Source organism: Helianthus annuus, chromosome 2 (genome assembly GCF_002127325.2).
Source record: "Helianthus annuus cultivar XRQ/B chromosome 2, HanXRQr2.0-SUNRISE, whole genome shotgun sequence".
Taxonomy (NCBI): domain Eukaryota; kingdom Viridiplantae; phylum Streptophyta; class Magnoliopsida; order Asterales; family Asteraceae; genus Helianthus; species Helianthus annuus.
The window spans coordinates 107,586,852-107,607,327 of record NC_035434.2 but is presented as its reverse complement, the minus strand read 5'-3'; the positions used below and the strand labels follow the sequence as shown (position 1 = coordinate 107,607,327).

The 20,476-nt window shown below is 35.3% G+C and overlaps 1 protein-coding gene and 3 long non-coding RNA genes across 4 annotated transcripts; 3 read left to right on the top strand and 1 right to left on the bottom strand.

Annotated features, from left to right (window-relative positions):
• The first annotated feature begins 27 nt into the window (after positions 1-27).
• Positions 28-617, top strand: LOC110918414. Its single transcript, XR_002581291.2, has 2 exons — positions 28-156; positions 231-617. It is a non-coding gene; the product is annotated as an uncharacterized LOC110918414 (long non-coding RNA).
• A 451-nt stretch (positions 618-1,068) lies between these two features.
• LOC118488873 lies at positions 1,069-1,711 on the top strand. Its single transcript, XR_004885349.1, has 2 exons — positions 1,069-1,250; positions 1,325-1,711. It is a non-coding gene; the product is annotated as an uncharacterized LOC118488873 (long non-coding RNA).
• Positions 1,712-9,977: 8,266 nt separating this feature from the next.
• On the top strand, positions 9,978-10,409 carry LOC110904549. Its single transcript, XR_002572609.1, has 2 exons — positions 9,978-10,103; positions 10,178-10,409. It is a non-coding gene; the product is annotated as an uncharacterized LOC110904549 (long non-coding RNA).
• A 3,396-nt stretch (positions 10,410-13,805) lies between these two features.
• LOC110918429 (membrane-anchored ubiquitin-fold protein 3) lies at positions 13,806-18,159 on the bottom strand. The gene is made up of 3 exons (XM_022162748.2): positions 17,741-18,159; positions 16,336-16,506; positions 13,806-14,136 (listed from the first exon to the last, which is right to left on the bottom strand). The coding sequence occupies exons 1-3, from the start codon at positions 17,868-17,870 to the stop codon at positions 14,081-14,083; spliced, it is 357 nt and encodes a 118-aa protein (XP_022018440.1). The 5' UTR covers positions 17,871-18,159; the 3' UTR covers positions 13,806-14,080.
• Between the last annotated feature and the right edge of the window lie 2,317 nt (positions 18,160-20,476).

Here is a 20,476-nt window from a genome sequence, read left to right as displayed (position 1 = left end):
AGGGTCCAAACAAAAAGCTGAATTACCCTTGCTGGAAGTGTGGTAAGGTTGGTCACTTTAAGAGAGACTGTAAATTGATGAAGAACAACAACAAGTTTGGTTCAAAGAACAAGAATGAGGCTGGTCCTAACGGGTCCAAGGCCCCGGGCAAACAAGGTCAGAATTTAGTATAAATTAATAATTCGGTTTAGAATTATGTATCACTAATTTCTGAAGCATTTTATGTGCAGGATGATGATATTGCTTGGTGGGTTGATTCAGGTGCAACAAGCCATGTATGCAAGGATATCCGTTGGTTTAAAGACTTTCAACCAATTGAAGACGAATCTTTCATCAAGATGGGGAATATTGCAACTGAACCAATTAAAGGAATATGAACCGTGCAGCTTGTTTTTACTTCTGGAAAATCTTTACTTTTGAACAATGTTTTGTATGCGCCCGAAATTCGAAAGAATCTGTTAAGTGGCATTGTGTTGAATAATTGCGGTTACAAACAAGTGTTGGAAAGTGACAAGTATATCTTGTCAAGACATGGTACTTTTGTTGGTTTTGGTTATATTTGTAATGGCATGTTTATGTTTCTTTTATGAATGAATCTACTTGTGTTGCTTCAACTAGTAATGTTAATTGCATACCTTCAGCTAGTAATAGTAACAACTTGACTGACTCGGAAATACATGGCAGAAGATTCTTCTAGTAAGAAGTTACTTGTTAGTAATTTCAATAATTACAGAATGGTTGATTCGAGGCCTGTCATGGAACAGTATAATGAACTGTTGCGAATCCTGAGGGAATATGCCCAACATGACATGAAGATGGATGAATCCATCTCGGTTTCAAGCATCATTGACAAGTTACCTCCTTCTTGGAAAGATGTTAAACATAATCTGAAACATCAGAAAGGAGAGTTACGTTTGGTTGAACTTGGAAGCCACTTCATAATCGAAGAGGGCTTGAGAGCACAAAAAAGTGTTGGTCAATGATGAAAAGAAACAGGTTGCAACATCGTAAGTGAATGTGGTTGAGACGGGTGAATCATCCAAAGGAAACAATAAGTTCAAAGGGATATGAAAGTTTCAAGGGAACAACAATTCAGGGTCCAAACAAAAAGCTGAATTACCCTTGCTGGAAGTGTGGTAAGGTTGGTCACTTTAAGAGAGACTGTAAATTGATGAAGAACAACAACAAGTTTGGTTCAAAGAACAAGAATGAGGCTGGTCCTAACGGGTCCAAGGCCCCGGGCAAACAAGGTCAAAATTTAGTATAAATTAATAATTCGGTTTAGAATTATGTATCACTAATTTCTGAAGCATTTTATGTGCAGGATGATGATATTGCTTGGTGGGTTGATTCAGGTGCAACAAGCCATGTATGCAAGGATATCCGTTGGTTTAAAGACTTTCAACCAATTGAAGACGAATCTTTCATCAAGATGGGGAATATTGCAACTGAACCAATTAAAGGAATATGAACCGTGCAGCTTGTTTTTACTTCTGGAAAATCTTTACTTTTGAACAATGTTTTGTATGCGCCCGAAATTCGAAAGAATCTGTTAAGTGGCATTGTGTTGAATAATTGCGGTTACAAACAAGTGTTGGAAAGTGACAAGTATATCTTGTCAAGACATGGTACTTTTGTTGGTTTTGGTTATATTTGTAATGGCATGTTTATGTTTCTTTTATGAATGAATCTACTTGTGTTGCTTCAACTAGTAATGTTAATTGCATACCTTCAGCTAGTAATAGTAACAACTTGACTGACTCGGAAATACATGGCAGAAGATTCTTCTAGTAAGAAGTTACTTGTTAGTAATTTCAATAATTACAGAATGGTTGATTCGAGGCCTGTCATGGAACAGTATAATGAACTGTTGCGAATCCTGAGGGAATATGCCCAACATGACATGAAGATGGATGAATCCATCTCGGTTTCAAGCATCATTGACAAGTTACCTCCTTCTTGGAAAGATGTTAAACATAATCTGAAACATCAGAAAGGAGAGTTACGTTTGGTTGAACTTGGAAGCCACTTCATAATCGAAGAGGGCTTGAGAGCACAAAAAAGTGTTGGTCAATGATGAAAAGAAACAGGTTGCAACATCGTAAGTGAATGTGGTTGAGACGGGTGAATCATCCAAAGGAAACAATAAGTTCAAAGGGATATGAAAGTTTCAAGGGAACAACAATTCAGGGTCCAAACAAAAAGCTGAATTACCCTTGCTGGAAGTGTGGTAAGGTTGGTCACTTTAAGAGAGACTGTAAATTGATGAAGAACAACAACAAGTTTGGTTCAAAGAACAAGAATGAGGCTGGTCCTAACGGGTCCAAGGCCCCGGGCAAACAAGGTCAGAATTTAGTATAAATTAATAATTCGGTTTAGAATTATGTATCACTAATTTCTGAAGCATTTTATGTGCAGGATGATGATATTGCTTGGTGGGTTGATTCAGGTGCAACAAGCCATGTATGCAAGGATATCCGTTGGTTTAAAGACTTTCAACCAATTGAAGACGAATCTTTCATCAAGATGGGGAATATTGCAACTGAACCAATTAAAGGAATATGAACCGTGCAGCTTGTTTTTACTTCTTGAAAATCTTTACTTTTGAACAATGTTTTGTATGCGCCCGAAATTCGAAAGAATCTGTTAAGTGGCATTGTGTTGAATAATTGCGGTTACAAACAAGTGTTTGAAAGTGACAAGTATATCTTGTCAAGACATGGTACTTTTGTTGGTTTTGGTTATATTTGTAATGGCATGTTTATGTTTCTTTTATGAATGAATCTACTTGTGTTGCTTCAACTAGTAATGTTAATTGCATACCTTCAGCTAGTAATAGTAACAACTTGACTGACTCGGAAATACATGGCAGAAGATTCTTCTAGTAAGAAGTTACTTGTTAGTAATTTCAATAATTACAGAATGGTTGATTCGAGGCCTGTCATGGAACAGTATAATGAACTGTTGCGAATCCTGAGGGAATATGCTGTAACAACTGTCACTAAAATCCCTAATTAGGATAGTAATTAGCTATTAAGGAAACTCTAATTGAGACACCCAAGTGATTCTACACAAACCCTAAAATTTTCAGAATTTTCAGAATCAGGATCAGGGCCCCTAAAACTCAGGGGGGGATAAACCCTAGCCAACGATTATCTTCATAACTAATTATAAAAATCGAATTTTAAGAAACTGACAACACAGCAAGCCTACCTGCACGAAGGGCTACCCTATGAAAATAGGGTGGTCACTCGCGTAGCGCGACGGCTAAGGGGGTACCCCTCGCGCTACGCGACGGTGTCAAAATCTCAGTATAAATAGCAGGGGTTGGGACTTGAATTTTGGCACTGAAACGACGAAAAGCGGAGTTACATAGGTCGAGTTATAAGCAAAACAGTCCAACACACACACAATTATCGAATCGCTGCCACAGAACAGGGTAATTACTCGATCGCTATTACGATTCAGTTTCCGGAATCAATACATTCAAAGAATGTCTAAGTGCCGCCCACATTGGGCTATGCTTTATCGTTGTCGATAATTCGATAATGAGCCGAAGCATTGTACTTTGTCGTTGTCGATAATTCGATATACGAGTTGAAGTACTATACTTTATCATTTGTCATTTTGATAAATGAGCCGAAGTATTGCACTTGGACATTCATTGTCAAAATTGATCTCGGGGAATTATCGTAACTGCTGTATTGATCACTAATCCTGTTTTGTGTGCATTATTGTTAGATTAGAAATAATCAAGGCTAATCAGTAGGCTTATACACTGCTCGTTAAATCTGCAATGTGAGTCATTCTTCTTTTTATCAATTGTTTTACAATACTCCAAATTATTTTCAAAAGTGTTATAAATACAGGGACTAAGTCGTGGATATCTTGATTTATTGGTTAGTGGGGTATTGTGCACATTACTATTTCTCTCAGTTAGGTTCATTGACCTACTAGGGAGAAACGTCACTATTAGAGTTCATTAACCTAATAGTGGTATGACCATCGTCACCATTGTGACTTGTCACCATTGTGACAGAAAGCCAGAATAAAATAAGATATGAACCATTGTAATCGCTCTTATGCTGTAATTTATAACTATGAGTCATTTCCTAAAAACTGAATGAACTCACTCAGTATTTCCCCGCTGACAAAACCTTTTTCAAACATGTTTCAGGTAATCTGTTGTGAGCAAAGAAAAGTGCCAGGAAGCACTACCAGCTTAGAAAAGTGGCTCAGTGTAAATAAATAAAGGAACATGTTTTAAAAATAAAGATTTTCATGGAAATCACAGTATTGTAAATTACTGGGTTTTATCCCTAAATTATATAATGAGCAGTTTAATACTAAAGATCCTGTTTTAAAAAGACTTCCGCTGTCGCCTAAATTAAATACCGCGGGATTTCTGTCCCACGGCTCCTGAAACGGGTCAAACCGGGTCGGGGGCCGTGACAGAAATAAGGTGGTATCAGAGCCACTTCTCAAGCCACTGATTTAAGCCAATTAAGTATTTAGAAAATACTTAATTTCCATTAATTACTATTTTGTGATTAATTGTTTATTTATCTGACTAATTGTGTACAGTATGAGCAGATCTTTATATGCTAATCAATGTAGTAAGTCATGCAAATTCTTAAATAATTTGACTCAAGTATTAGTACCTTTATTATCTACAATCTAGAAGTCTTATCAAGAAAATCATAAAATAAAACCTCGTATGATGTAAATTTCAATAATACCCAGTAGGGACACAGATTTAAAAGATTTTCTATAAATTTTATGAATTCTGACTATGTCTATTTTTGCTAAACAGCATGAGTAACATGTCTGAGGCCCTTCAGAATTTAAATCTCTATCCAGTAAGAGTAGAAGTTTCCAGAGATTTCAATAGGTATATACCAGATATAGAAGAACCTATAGAGTTCGATGCTTTACCTCTCGAGAAACCCAAGCCCAAGGAAATAGAAATTGGGGAAAGTTCTAGGCAAATTGAAAAGTTACCATCTCAGGAAGAGTTAGATTCTATAATGGCAAGCCATAATACTATTAAGCCTGTTAATGAAAATATTTTTAATTGCTCTCTTGAAACACCACTACCAATGAACTTAGAACCATCTATTCCAAACCCTTCAATCCACTCGCAAATAGACGAATGGTTAATTAATGAAATACAGTTACAAAACTATCCCTATAAGCTTTTTCCTCAAGTTCCATCTAGAACCTTTACCAAATCCACCAATGAGTAACAAGAATAAGACTGAACTTCGCTTTGGTGAAGAACTAATGGATACTGGGAATAGGATCCAAGAGATTGGGGGACAAATCTCCTGGAACTATGATAAGAGGGAACACAGTTACTAGAATATCGTTGACAAAAAGGATAGGGGATTTATGAAACTGTTATTGTGTAATAATAATAGTAAAATCAGTATGTGTAAGATAAACAGTTGTATATAGAAGCATGAAATTTTAGAAAATTTACAAATTTTGTTCGTATACATGATTATGTGCAATTAAGTGTGATATTGGATTATTTCTTGTATACTAATTATTTATCTATAACTTAGTTGTCAAATGGAAAACGCTAATAATGAACCAGTTAATGAGGTTAATGATTCTGAGCAACAACCGGGGGATCAATATATGACTAGGCAGGATATAGAAAATATCGTTGCTCAAGGGATAGCCAACACTATTCCAACAATGATAGCTCAAGGGATAGCCAACGCTATTCCAGCCATCGTTGCTGCTGTTAAAAATCCAATAGAACCACAACAACCCGTTCCTAGCAAACGTATTTCTGAAGATAACTTCAGTAATAGCGTAAACGGAGGCAATAATCATGTTAATCATGACAATGAACCACAACCAGCGCCGCTCCCTAAGAAAATGAAAGTTGCAACGCCTGGTTGCACTTACAAGGAATTTCTTGCTTGTAAACCATCTGAGTTTTCAGGCAACGAAGGAGCGACTGCGGCACTACGTTGGTTAGAGAAAACTGAGGCAGTAATTGCCATAAGTAAATGTGCTCAGGATGATCAGGTCATGTACGCATCAAACCTTTTCAAAGAAGGAGCGCTAGAATGGTGGAATACGGTGTTACAATCAAAAGGAAGAAGGATGGCGTATGCTATGAACTGGGAAGAATTTAAGAGCTTGGTAGAAAGAAAATTCTGTCCCGAATATGAAAAAGAACAAATGACAAACAAGTTTTTAACCCACCGAATGGTTGATGTAGATTGTCGAAAGTATACTACGACATTCTTCGAATATGCTCGAGTAGTACCAACCCTGGCTTCGCCAGAGCCAGTACTTATTTCTCGATATATTTGGGGATTGATTTCTGAAATCCGTAACATCGTCAAGGCTGCGAAACCTCGCACGATTGATGATGCGGTAGATTTAGCCAATACTCTGACTGACGAACTAGTACGGACAAGAGAAGAAAATAGAAGGAAGGAAGTAGCCCAAAAGATTACCCAGGTAATCCGTTCGGATAACCATAACGATTTTAAGAAAGGAGGGAATGGGCAATCTTCTACTAGTTCATTTTGCAATTTTTGCAAAAGAAAGCATTTTGGAAGATGCAAAGGATACTGCAATTTTTGCAAAATTCCGGGGCATCAGGAAGAAGACTGCAGGAGGAAGAAATTTTCAGTTTGTTACAACTGTGGAGAAACTGGACATCTTAGGCCAAATTGTCCAAAACTGAACAAACCATCTGACACTAAAGCCAAACCTGCAGAAGAAGCAAAAAGGAATGCAAGAGCCTTTCAATTGACTGCTCAGAAAACAGAGCTCATTCCAGATGTAATAGCCGGTACGTCCTAGGTTACAACGTTTACACAAAAAGTATTAACTGACTCTGATACACACTAAAGTTTTATAAATACTTCATTCTGTCAACTTAAGACAAATCTTTACAGTCAAAACATGCAAAAAGGAAAATATAACTCTCAGGTCATATAATTCTTCGCTAACCTAATTCCTATGAAATTAGCCGAGTTTGATGTTGTATTAAAAATAGATTAGTTAGTAGCCAACCCTACTCGAATTCTCTGTGATAAGAACTTTATAGAAAATCCAGGTAACCGCCGGAGAAGTATTTATGATTATAGGAAATAAACCACGTAAGGTCACATGATAAATCATGAAGATATTCACTTAGATTCTGCTAAGATAGCAATGGAAGAGTTCGCAATCTTTAAATGGAAAGTAAGTATTTTGTAAAATTTAGCCGGATACTATAGGCAGTTTATTAAGGATTCTTTTAGATAGATACATCCTTAACTAAGTTAACACAGTTAATTCTAAATAAGAACCTAAACAAAAAGAAGCCTCTAGCTAGCCTTACCAGAAGGAACAGAAGATTTTAAAGTATACGGTAATGCTTCAAAGTTAAAATTTGGATATATGGTAATGCGACACAAAAAGGTAATTGTGTATGCATCAAAGTAATTGCAAAAGCACGAAGAAAGCCTTACCACTTGTAAGCCTAAAAATTAGAAACCACAAGTTATCCTTAAGATTAGGAAATATTATCTAAGCAAGCTTACTATCCATATGGGTCATAAGATTTTAAGATACATATTTGAGCAACAAGAATTAAACATGAGGAAAAAGGGAAATCCTCGATGACTACGACTATGATATTTAGTATCACGAAGGAAAGGCTGAAGACAGTTAGAAGAACTATACAAATAATAAACAAAAGCCGTCGAAGTCCAAGTTGGAGACAAAAATGCTATTGAAAGTATTTCCTTGGAAAGGAATTTATTCGATAAGAGAAGAAGCTAAGTCTCTTATACGTAGGACCATTACCAGTAATCCAACACATAGGACCAGTAGTTTATCATTTACAACTACCAGAAGAATTAGCTGAAGTACATGATGTGTTTCATGTATCCAATCTTAAGAAACGTCTATCAGACGAATCCCTGGTAGTACCTCTTCAAGATATAGAGGTAAATGAAAAGCTAAAATTCATAGAGAAACCCCTACAAATAGAAGATCGGAAAATTAAGTTTCTCAAACACAAACGACTAGTGCTAGTGAAAGTCCAATGGGAATCCAGAAGAGAACAAGAGTATACTTGGGAACTGGAATCAGAGATAGAGTGAAAATACCCTCATCTATTTCAGTGAATCTCGAGGACGAGATTTTTCTTAAGGTGGGGAGGATGTAACAACTGTCACTAAAATCCCTAATTAGGATAGTAATTAGCTATTAAGGAAACTCTAATTGAGACACCCAAGTGATTCTACACAAACCCTAAAATTTTCAGAATTTTCAGAATCAGGATCAGGGCCCCTAAAACTCAGGGGGGGATAAACCCTAGCCAACGATTATCTTCATAACTAATTATAAAAATCGAATTTTAAGAAACTGACAACACAGCAAGCCTACCTGCACGAAGGGCTACCCTATGAAAATAGGGTGGTCACTCGCGTAGCGCGACGGCTAAGGGGGTACCCCTCGCGCTACGCGACGGTGTCAAAATCTCAGTATAAATAGCAGGGGTTGGGACTTGAATTTTGGCACTGAAACGACGAAAAGCGGAGTTACATAGGTCGAGTTATAAGCAAAACAGTCCAACACACACACAATTATCGAATCGCTGCCACAGAACAGGGTAATTACTCGATCGCTATTACGATTCAGTTTCCGGAATCAATACATTCAAAGAATGTCTAAGTGCCGCCCACATTGAGCTATGCTTTATCGTTGTCGATAATTCGATAATGAGCCGAAGCATTGTACTTTGTCGTTGTCGATAATTCGATATACGAGTTGAAGTACTATACTTTATCATTTGTCATTTTGATAAATGAGCCGAAGTATTGCACTTGGACATTCATTGTCAAAATTGATCTCGGGGAATTATCGTAACTGCTGTATTGATCACTAATCCTGTTTTGTGTGCATTATTGTTAGATTAGAAATAATCAAGGCTAATCAGTAGGCTTATACACTGCTCGTTAAATCTGCAATGTGAGTCATTCTTCTTTTTATCAATTGTTTTACAATACTCCAAATTATTTTCAAAAGTGTTATAAATACAGGGACTAAGTCGTGGATATCTTGATTTATTGGTTAGTGGGGTATTGTGCACATTACTATTTCTCTCAGTTAGGTTCATTGACCTACTAGGGAGAAACGTCACTATTAGAGTTCATTAACCTAATAGTGGTATGACCATCGTCACCATTGTGACTTGTCACCATTGTGACAGAAAGCCAGAATAAAATAAGATATGAACCATTGTAATCGCTCTTATGCTGTAATTTATAACTATGAGTCATTTCCTAAAAACTGAATGAACTCACTCAGTATTTCCCCGCTGACAAAACCTTTTTCAAACATGTTTCAGGTAATCTGTTGTGAGCAAAGAAAAGTGCCAGGAAGCACTACCAGCTTAGAAAAGTGGCTCAGTGTAAATAAATAAAGGAACATGTTTTAAAAATAAAGATTTCCATGGAAATCACAGTATTGTAAATTACTGGGTTTTATCCCTAAATTATATAATGAGCAGTTTAATACTAAAGATCCTGTTTTAAAAAGACTTCCGCTGTCGCCTAAATTAAATACCGCGGGATTTCTGTCCCACGGCTCCTGAAACGGGTCAAACCGGGTCGGGGGCCGTGACATATGCCCAACATGACATGAAGATGGATGAATCCATCTCGGTTTCAAGCATCATTGACAAGTTACCTCCTTCTTGGAAAGATGTTAAACATAATCTGAAACATCAGAAAGGAGAGTTACGTTTGGTTGAACTTGGAAGCCACTTCATAATCGAAGAGGGCTTGAGAGCACAAAAAAGTGTTGGTCAATGATGAAAAGAAACAGGTTGCAACATCGTAAGTGAATGTGGTTGAGATGGGTGAATCATCAAAAGGAAACAATAAGTTCAAAGGGATATGAAAGTTTCAAGGGAACAACAATTCAGGGTCCAAACAAAAAGCTGAATCACCCTTGCTGGAAGTGTGGTAAGGTTGGTCACTTTAAGAGAGACTGTAAATTGATGAAGAACAACAACAAGTTTGGTTCAAAGAACAAGAATGAGGCTGGTCCTAACGGGTCCAAGGCCCCGGGCAAACAAGGTCAGAATTTAGTATAAATTAATAATTCGGTTTAGAATTATGTATCACTAATTTCTGAAGCATTTTATGTGCAGGATGATGATATTGCTTGGTGGGTTGATTCAGGTGCAACAAGCCATGTATGCAAGGATATCCGTTGGTTTAAAGACTTTCAACCAATTGAAGACGAATCTTTCATCAAGATGGGGAATATTGCAACTGAACCAATTAAAGGAATATGAACCGTGCAGCTTGTTTTTACTTCTGGAAAATCTTTACTTTTGAACAATGTTTTGTATGCGCCCGAAATTCGAAAGAATCTGTTAAGTGCCATTGTGTTGAATAATTGCGGTTACAAACAAGTGTTGGAAAGTGACAAGTATATCTTGTCAAGACATGGTACTTTTGTTGGTTTTGGTTATATTTGTAATGGCATGTTTATGTTTCTTTTATGAATGAATCTACTTGTGTTGCTTCAACTAGTAATGTTAATTGCATACCTTCAGCTAGTAATAGTAACAACTTGACTGACTCAGAATTATGGCATGCTAGACTAGGACATGTACGTTATAAAAAGAATTAAAGAAATGCCTAAAATGAGCTTAATTTCAGTTATTAACATTAGCAATGATAAATGCCATATGTGCAAGGTGAATAAGATAACTAAAAAGCCTTTCATGCAACATGTTCATAGGGAAAGTAAAATGTTAGATTTGATACATAGCGATCTATGTGACTATCATGCTACACCATCACTAGGTAATAAAAAGTATGTAGTAACGTTTATAGATGATGCTACTAGATTCTGCTATGTTTATTTGTTGCATGCTAAATATGAAGCTTTGGAAAAGTTAAAAATTTATAAACAAGAAGTAGAACTTCATCGGAGTGGGTTGATCAAAACTATACATACGGACAAAGGTGGTGAGTATATTGATCCAGTGTATTTCCAATCAACTAGAATAATACATCATACAACTGCTCCTTACACACCGGAACAAAATGGTGTGGCAGAAAAGAAGAATAGGACTCTAAAGGAAATAGTCAATACCATGTCGTCCTATTCGGGCCTAAGTGAAGGCTTTTGGGGTGAGGCTATGTTGACAGCCTGCTATTTGCTACGTTGGATTCCAAATAAAAGGAACAAAACCACCCCTTTTGAGCTTTGGTATAAAAAACCACCTAAGCTGCATAAACTGAGAGTTTAGGGTTGTAGAGCCGTGGTAAGGCTCATTAATCCAAAGATAAGGAACTTAGAGGAAAGAGGTATAGACTGCATTTTCATTGGGTATGTTGAGCATTCATTTGCTCACAGGTTCTATGTTATAGAACCAAATGACTACGTGTCTCCCCGAAACATATTTTCTATCATTCACGTCTTCAAAACCATGTTTTTCCTCAAAAACATAACATATCATTTCCAAACCATATTTTCCACAAAAATATATTTATAATTCATTCAAAGGCATGTTTTATACAAAAACGTATAATTATCCTTTTTAAGGCGTGTTCTTCCCCTAAAACGTTATATAAAACAATAAAAGAGGGGTTAGTGTCACTCACCTTAGTGCCGCTCACCTTTGGGTGCGTTCTCTACTAGCGCAATCCCACAAATTGGTCTACATGTCCTAATTTAAGTAGGAATGATTTAATAACCAATCATTCTACAAATCCCTAAGTTTCTCCAATACTTAGGATTTTCACTTAACTTTGAGATTTTCTTGAAAAGTCTGTATTTTGGTTATGTTTCCGTGTTCATATATATATTTTAAGATTTTTGCGACTTGAACAATTTTATTGCTGATCCTTATTATGTTATATCAGCTATCACACCCGTTTACGTACAATGTACCTACCGAACAAAAGGTACTTCATACCTTGTAAAACTGCACTATTTGGCACTTTAACGAACCGATAACCGGACGAATAACCGGACACTACCGTAGTCTTATCAGCATCTAATGTTCCAGAATCCATACAGAGTGAACTAGGGTTAATTTAGTGAGGAGAAATGGCTAATTTGGAGGAAAATAGAGATCAAAATTGAGAAGGAACTAGTGTTTTGCAGGTTGTAACATGATCTTGATTAGTAAGGAAAAAGGGAGAGTGAATTTGATCTGGTGAGGAGAAAGGGTTGATTAGATATGAAATGACGATAGTGCCCTTCCATTTATAAGTAAAAAGACACAAATACCCAAGTCAGCTGACAGTTAATTAACATAAATTAGTGAAAGAGACTTGATTGAATCCAATCGACAACTACGTGTCTCCCCGAAACATATTTTCTATCATTCACGTCTTCAAAACCATGTTTTTCCTCAAAAACATAACATATCATTTCCAAACCATATTTTCCACAAAAATATATTTATAATTCATTCAAAGGCATGTTTTATACAAAAACGTATAATTATCCTTTTTAAGGCGTGTTCTTCCCCCAAAACGTTATATAAAACAATAAAAAGAGGGGTTAGTGCCACTCACCTTAGTGCCACTCACCTTTGGGTGCGTTCTCTACTAGCGCAATCCCACAAATTGGTCTACATGTCCTAATTTAAGTAGGAATGATTTAATAACCAATCATTCTACAAATCCCTAAGTTTCTCCAATACTTAGGATTTTCACTTAACTTTGAGATTTTCTTGAAAAGTCTTTATTTTGGTTATGTTTCCGTGTTCATATATATATTTTAAGATTTTTGCGACTTGAACAATTTTATTGGTGACCCTTATTATGTTATATCAGCTATCACACCCGTTTACGTACAATGTACCTACCGAACAAAAGGTACTTCATACCTTGTAAAACTGCACTATTTGGCACTTTAACGAACCGATAACCGAACAAATAACCGGACACTACCGTAGTCTTATCAGCATCTAATGTTCCAGAATCCATACAGAGTGAACTAGGGTTAATTTAGTGAGGAGAAATGGCTAATTTGGAGGAAAATAGAGATCAAAATTGAGAAGGAACTAGTGTTTTGTAGGTTGTAACATGATCTTGATTAGTAACGAAAGAGGGAGAGTGAATTTCAGATCTGGTGAGGAGAAAGGGTTGATTAGATATGAAATGACGATAGTGCCCTTCCATTTATAAGTAAAAAGACAGAAATACCCAAGTCAGCTGACAGTTGATTAACAGAAATTAGTGAAAGAGACTTGATTGATTCCAATCGACAACCATAGGGACTTGATTGTTCGTTTTTTTTTCAAATGAGGGTTGAAAGTGTAATTGGGTGTAAATCCCAGGGACTGAAATTGTACTTTACTCTATAAAATGATTTAAACGAGCGATGCTTTGAGTCAATTAAACCCGAAATAGCCCCCGCTATTTCATGTTTAGCGATAAAGTTTAGAAAATTTAAAAAATATTTTACATGTATAATTGCTATTTTTACATGTATATTTCATCTAAATACGCTTCTTTTTTCAATCGTGAAACAAAAAAAACCTATTGGGCATCGCTGTTTATATATTTCAAGAAAAAAAATACAGAGAAAGTCGCTATTGGTTGTTAAACACCTTATAGCGCCATATGCGCGCATCGGTAGCAAGCGCTATAGTCGCGAAACTGCGGTTGGACAACTCTTTATTTTCACTGCTGGATTCATCATTGTTCTTACAACATTTACACCAACTCTTGTTTAATGTCACAATACATCAGTGAAGTCACAGATTTTTAAGCTTTTGATTTAAAGATAATATCATAACATACTTTATATTGGTGTTCCACATGGAAAGATGAAATTAAAATTTAAAAAAAAAACATGTGTTTTTGGTCTACAAAGCTTCTATATACACATTCAAACATATAACCAGACATTCTTCTTTCTTTACCCTTTTAAATTTCAAGTCAAAGTTCCAAGCAAATACCAAAAAAAAAAAAGTCAAAGGACCACTGACCCATTTTCATATTTTATCCGCAGCAGGAAACACCGTAAATCTACTTTGAATTTCACATAACACGAGCCTAAACCAGCTCGGTTCGTCTTACGGTCAGAGAATCGCACACGGACAGCTGCTCTGTTTTGATGAGCCATCATGCAAGGTGTCTGTCATAAATCCATACATGTTAGCCTCAGACATTTGAAGTCAAAGTCAACAAATTTGAAGTTCAAGTATCATTCTGAATTCTTTAGATGTTCAAAACTATGATTCAGTAATAGAGCTACTGGAACAGACAGCGTAAAATAACATGCCGATACCTTTTTAACGAAAGACGTGTATTTTGAGTTAAGAAGAAACTTATTTGACTTATAAAGTCAAACCATGCTATCTTTGGGATATTATATTTATATCAACATACTGAGCCTTTAATACAACTTTTCATATCAAGTAGAATATGAAACTGTTTAATATCTTAATAGTTGTTTTTCTTTTCTTTTTAACCTGTTAAGAAAAACTTACGGACCCACCAGAGGGACAAGGTAGGGGTGTTCACGGTCCAGTTTTCGCGGTTTTAGGTTAAATTGTGAACCAAATCGGTAGTAACGGTTTTTAGGCTAAACCATTGGTAAAAAATTTTAATTATCGAAAAACAAACCAATATAACTTTAAACCGAACTAAACCAACCGTTGCTAACGGATTGGTTCCAGTTTGGTTTCACGGTTTACGCTTTATTGCTACTTTATATATAATCCATAAAATAAAAAGAGTTAAATGCCATTTTAGCCCCTGTGGTTTGGGCCATTTTGCTAGTTTAGTCCAAAGGTTTCATTTTTTCGCATGTGGGTCCAAAAAGGTTTCACCGTTGCCATTTTAGTCCACTGGATTAACTTCATCCATTTTTTCTGTTAACGAGAAGGGCAATTCGGTCATTTTATATGTATGTAAAATGACCGAATTGCCCTTCTCGTTAACAGAAAAAATGGATGAAGTTAACCCAGTGGACTAAAATGGCGAAGGTGAAACCTTTTTTGTACCCACAGGCGAAAAATGAAACCTTTAGTCTAAACTGGCAAAATGATCCAAACCACAGGGACTAAAATGGCATTTAACTCAAATAAAAATTATAAAAAAAACAAGCTATTCAAAAACTATGTAATGTCCTTATTTCAGATTTACCCGTGTAATAATCTTATTATAGATCTACCAGGGTAATAACCTCATTTATCTATGCATAAAACTGAATACAAAAATCAAACAAAGATTTGAACAAAAGAACATAATCTATCCATTTTAGATTTAAATAGAGCTATAGAACAGAATGTATTTTTTTACAAGTGTAATAACCTATTAACCTCATTATGTATCCATTTTAGTTTTCAAACTGTAGTTAAAATTTGAATAAATTAAAATGTTAGATGGGCTTGTGGGGTGTAGTCACAATTCAGTTAAACTAATATAGGCCAGTATTGTTTTAATTAAACATGTAATAACATTGTAACATAAAATATTTAAAGAAATTAAAATATACTCAAATTTTTAAAGCCAGTCTGGTTTTATACGACAGGTTTGGGTATAAACCGTAAACCATAGTTATTAAAAGCGTGCGCTTTTGGCGCCTAGGCGTTTTTTTTTTTGGGCGATTCACAGTAAACGTGCTTATGCTTCCAAGGTAATTATAGCGTAACCTAAATCCTAATGATCTTTAATATTTTCTTTATTAATTCATAAAATCCCCTTTTTCTGTGGTATTTATAGGGCTTTTACTAACAAATGATATCACTAAAGATCAAAATCTCGTTTAGTAATATTCAGTTCGTATTAATTCGTAAATTCCACTTTTTCTGCAGTATTTATAGGGCTTTTTCTGCAGTTATTTTTTTGCTTTCAAGCTTTACTCTTTATTACTTTAATGAACTTTTTGGTTTTGAGTATTTTGTTATATGAGACGTTTTAAGTGCGAGTATGAACATTTTGGTTTTGGTTTTGAGTATTTTATTGCTTTAATGAACTTTTTATTTTTTATTTTATTTAAGTGCGCTTTTTTTTCTCAGGCCCACGCTTTTTTTGTGCCCATCGCCTAGCCCCTAAGCGGAGCCTAAGCCTTGAGTGTGCTTCGTGCCTTGGATAACTATGTCGTAAACCAAACCATTCATTACATTTGAAGTTTATGAAACCGACCGACCAAATGTTATAAAAAAACCAACAGCGAAACCAAACCGATGAGGTTGGTTTCACTGTTTAAACCGATCCATGAACACCCCTAGCATATCGTATGAGAAATCCCAAAACGGAACATAATTACATAATTACATATTGTATCTCTAACAAACATCTATTCAGTGCATATAGAAGAATTAGTTACCATTGTTTCTGTCTGGCATAGGAGGGCGCACGACAACAAGCATAGTGATAATACCTCCGGGAACTTCACTGACCGGAGACCTAGATTCCGCAAGTGTTTTATGGTTCTCCAATATCTTTCCGGCGTTGATAAGTTTCATATCGTTTATGCTCTTAGGTCCATTTTCTTCATCTATTAACAAGTTAAAAGATATTTCCATCATGAGAATAGCATATGTTTGAACATCAAGGTATTATATAAATATAGAAAGATTATACAGCTAACAAAATCCCCAAATTTGCACTACTTATAAACATTAATTGGGTACGCCTAACCTAAAACAGCTTTGATTACACTATAGTCAATATAACCAACATACTTTAATATATATCATGTCTTGAATATTTCCCGTGTTTAATTGTCTAATGAACAGAATTTGGGGAACTTTTTCGACTTTTCTCTTATTTTACGGATACGGTGGTCTATTCTAAAAAGGGTAGGCGGTGGTCCTGATCAATACAATTATTGAAAACGTCAATAAGACCCACTTTAGTCGGCGTTAACCGATAACAATGATGAAAAAGGATAAGTTAGCAAAGTAGTATTCTTTTATAGAATTTTATTTCATTTTTCATGCTATTTTGTGAGCATATATTCATCCCTTCTTACATCAACTAAGAAGAACCAATTATGACACCTTAAGCAAATCCCACATCATCCATGATATAAGAGATGCTTAGCCTCAAATATCATCAACGAACATGTGTTGAACGCATTGGATGTGTATTAGAGGAGCAATTCAGGATGGGTACCTCTTATGAAGTTTCCACCTATGTAACCAAAAAACAAATCCACGAGCTCCACATTGGCAAAGCAGACAATATTGGTTGGTATTAGATGTTACAACAATATAATCATACTAATTAAACCCGTAAAACGAAAACTAAACGATGAAAATGAATAAGACGGATAAAAGGCCAGAGTTATCCAATGTACATGTTGAAAGCACATCCTAGGCCATGACTAAATCTATTTTATCCAAAATTTACAAAATCCCCCAAATTTAGCAACATTTACTAATCTCATTTCACATTCTAGTAGCTAGTTCTTGTCTCTACAATTAACATTAACGTAACTCAACTCAACAATCAGTGCAAATGAGCAATTCATAAAATCAAAGGATTAAATACAAACATAAACTTACAATCCACACCAAGCACATAATATTTATACAAAACCCATCACTAAATTAAACAAAAGAATCCCACAAAGATAGAACTAAACAAAATTCAGTCAAAATCAAATCAAAGTTTAGTCAAAATTAAATCAAAGATTAGTCAAAATCCCTAAAAATACTGCAAAACTAGACACAATTCTCACAAAAAAAAAAAAAAAAAAAAAAAAAAAAACAGGATAGAGAATTGACCTTTAGGCAATTGTGAAAGTATCATCTCTTTCAAAGATCCAACAGTGGTGGTGGGACTGTATCTATTTGGTCCAATATCACTGCCATCAGCTAACCTGAACTTGACTTCAATTGATTCTTCAGATGCCATTAAACCCACCTTAATTTCTCATAACCCACCTGATTTTTCAAAGAAAGATTCAAAATTTCCAATCTTTAAACAAATTAAGTGATACCCAGATGAAAAAAACACAAAAAAATCAATGAATTTGATGTAAAGAAATATAAAGATTTGATAGATGCAAAGGATGGATGAATATTAAAGGAATTAAGGCAACAGAATATGAAGGTTTCTTGACATAGAAAGAAGGGAATGAGGAAAGAAAACAACCCCCAGCCTGGTCTTTCCTTTGTTCTCTTCCTATATATATATTTTATAATTGTTATAATATTATATTAATTTAATAATATTAATTTTATTTAAAAAGATATTCTATTCTATCTATAATTTATTGGGTACTCCAATAGTAGTTAATAATTTAATGAAAACAAATTTAATAATTCATATGTAATGATTGCAATGATGATTATAGTTATATACTGACTAGCTAAATGTAAATTATTATCTCTACTTTTACTAAATTTACTGGCTTAGTGTTAATATTGTATCGTGTATGAGTTGGTTTCGACACAAAACCACAACTATAAGCTAGGTCCACTGGTGTGGCATCGGTGAGATAGCCGAGAAGCCGACGTGGCACTTGACGATAAGGAGTCAGCACCTTCGTAGGCATCACCCGACGCCCTCGATTCCTTTCTCTCTCTTTTGATGTGGGCGGCGATTGGTGGTTGAGGGAAGGGGAAGGCACCATACCCCTTGAAAGGGGATGGGGGATGGGTACTGGGTAGGTGATGTGGAGCTTAGGTGGAATGTGGGGATGACACCCATCAGCCTAACCAATATGTTCAATATCTCGGTTAATAGATAACCATATCTGATCGGTTATGATGATTTCTATTAATTAGTTTTGAAGATTATAGCGGGTCAGTTATTGGTTGGTTAACCGGTAATTTTGCCTAGCTCAAAATAATATAATTGAGCATTATTTAGGTCTAAAAGTTGTGTATGAAACTTTTGACCAATAAATAAATTGTTATTACATATTTCTATATATTTTATAGTACATGGCATTTAAAATAAATATGTGGCCGTATATTCAAACCAAATGATATGATATAATCCATAAATTCAAACAATCGCTCAACCAAAATGATATGAGATAACCTGTAAATTCAATCAGACGTTCAACAAAACATCAAATATTGAAAGATGGTGAAAAGTCCAAAATATGATAGATTTTACTACATGTCAGTTCGGTTATGGCATGTATGGAAACATTAATAACCATAATCGACCCGCTACTTTTAGCTTTCAAGAAAAAAAAATTAACCGACCCACTGATTTTTTTTTGTTTTTTTTGTTACTTTGGGTATGGGTTGAATAATTCGATTTTTTGCGCACCCCTAGTTAACACCATACCTTTACACACCCCCCCCCCAAAAAAAAAAAAAAAAAAAAACCCATCAGAAACCAAACTATATATCAAACCAACAGTTTTCTGACTCAACCACCTGGGTATGCCCGAAATCCGAAGCATTCGGGACAAATATACCCGATACCCGACGGGTATGAGAACGAGTATGGGAATGAAAAAAACTCACAGGTATGGGATATGTAGTTAGGTGATACTTGTAACATTTGCAAAAATTTCAAATGTTGTGCACTTTTGATCGTTTCTGTGTTTAATAAAATTTTATATTTTATTTACAAAATACGTAATTTACGATCAACCAAAATGATATTCACGACATATTCGGAACAAAAAAAAATCAAGTTGCATATGCCTTTATACCCTTCATATAGCTTAAATAACAAGTTAGAAGGGTTAAAAATGACAAACAAGTGATAATACAAGTCCGGGGGTCAAAACTACCAAAAGTGAAATTTTTTTGTTAGAAGGCCTTGCAGACCGTAAGACATAATGTCTTGCGGTTCGTAAGACATGCCCAGATGCAGAATTTTGCTTGTTCTTCAAGTTCTGCCACCTTTCACCAAATAATGCCACCTAGAACGATTTTTGCCACACTTAATCTTCTTCAAACACTTGTCTAGACACTAAGCAACATTCATGACACCTCATTATACACTTGGCATCATATCCTTGATCCAAGAATAGAATAAATAGGTCCTTGTTCTTCATAATCTTCACGCCATCTTTTCTTTCTCACTCAAAAACTCATTTGGAGCTTGCTTCTGCATTGAGGCCTCCTTCTCTAAGTCTAATCTTCCCCTTGAAACACAAGTAAGTGTTTCTCCTAGTCTATTTCATTTCTTTTGGTTAGTTATGAGCCAAAAGTCAAGCAAATTGACTTTTTCTTTGACTTCCGGTTCTGAGCGTTTCGGTCGAGTCAAAGTTCAAATTGAACTTTGCTACGTGATCGTGATACTGAAGGTGTTAATCCTTTGCAATTACACCCTCTGATCATCAGGTTTAGTTGGCGAAATGACGAGTCAAACATGTTTTAAATAAAAGTAAAAAACACATAAAATGCATTTTACGACGAATAAGTTTTTGAGTATTAAACTAAAAGTTTTGACACCAAATCAATTTTTATAACATTATAAAACATGTTTTAACATATCTAGCTCGTCATTTCTAGTTTATCACTTATTCCTTAGTCGAAAGTCGAGCGGTT

What these genes read in the sequence shown, in the direction of transcription:
- LOC110918429 (XM_022162748.2), bottom strand. Translation starts at nt 17,870, where the DNA reads ATGGCATCTGAAGAATCAATTGAAGTCAAGTTCAGGTTAGCTGATGGC. An exon ending in ACTTTCACAATTGCCTAAAG is followed by an intron (nt 16,507 to 17,740) that starts GTCAATTCTCTA and finishes ACTTGTTAATAG; the next exon opens with ATGAAGAAAATGGACCTAAG. An exon ending in TATGCCAGACAGAAACAATG is followed by an intron (nt 14,137 to 16,335) that starts GTAACTAATTCT and finishes GATTTATGACAG; the next exon opens with ACACCTTGCATGATGGCTCA.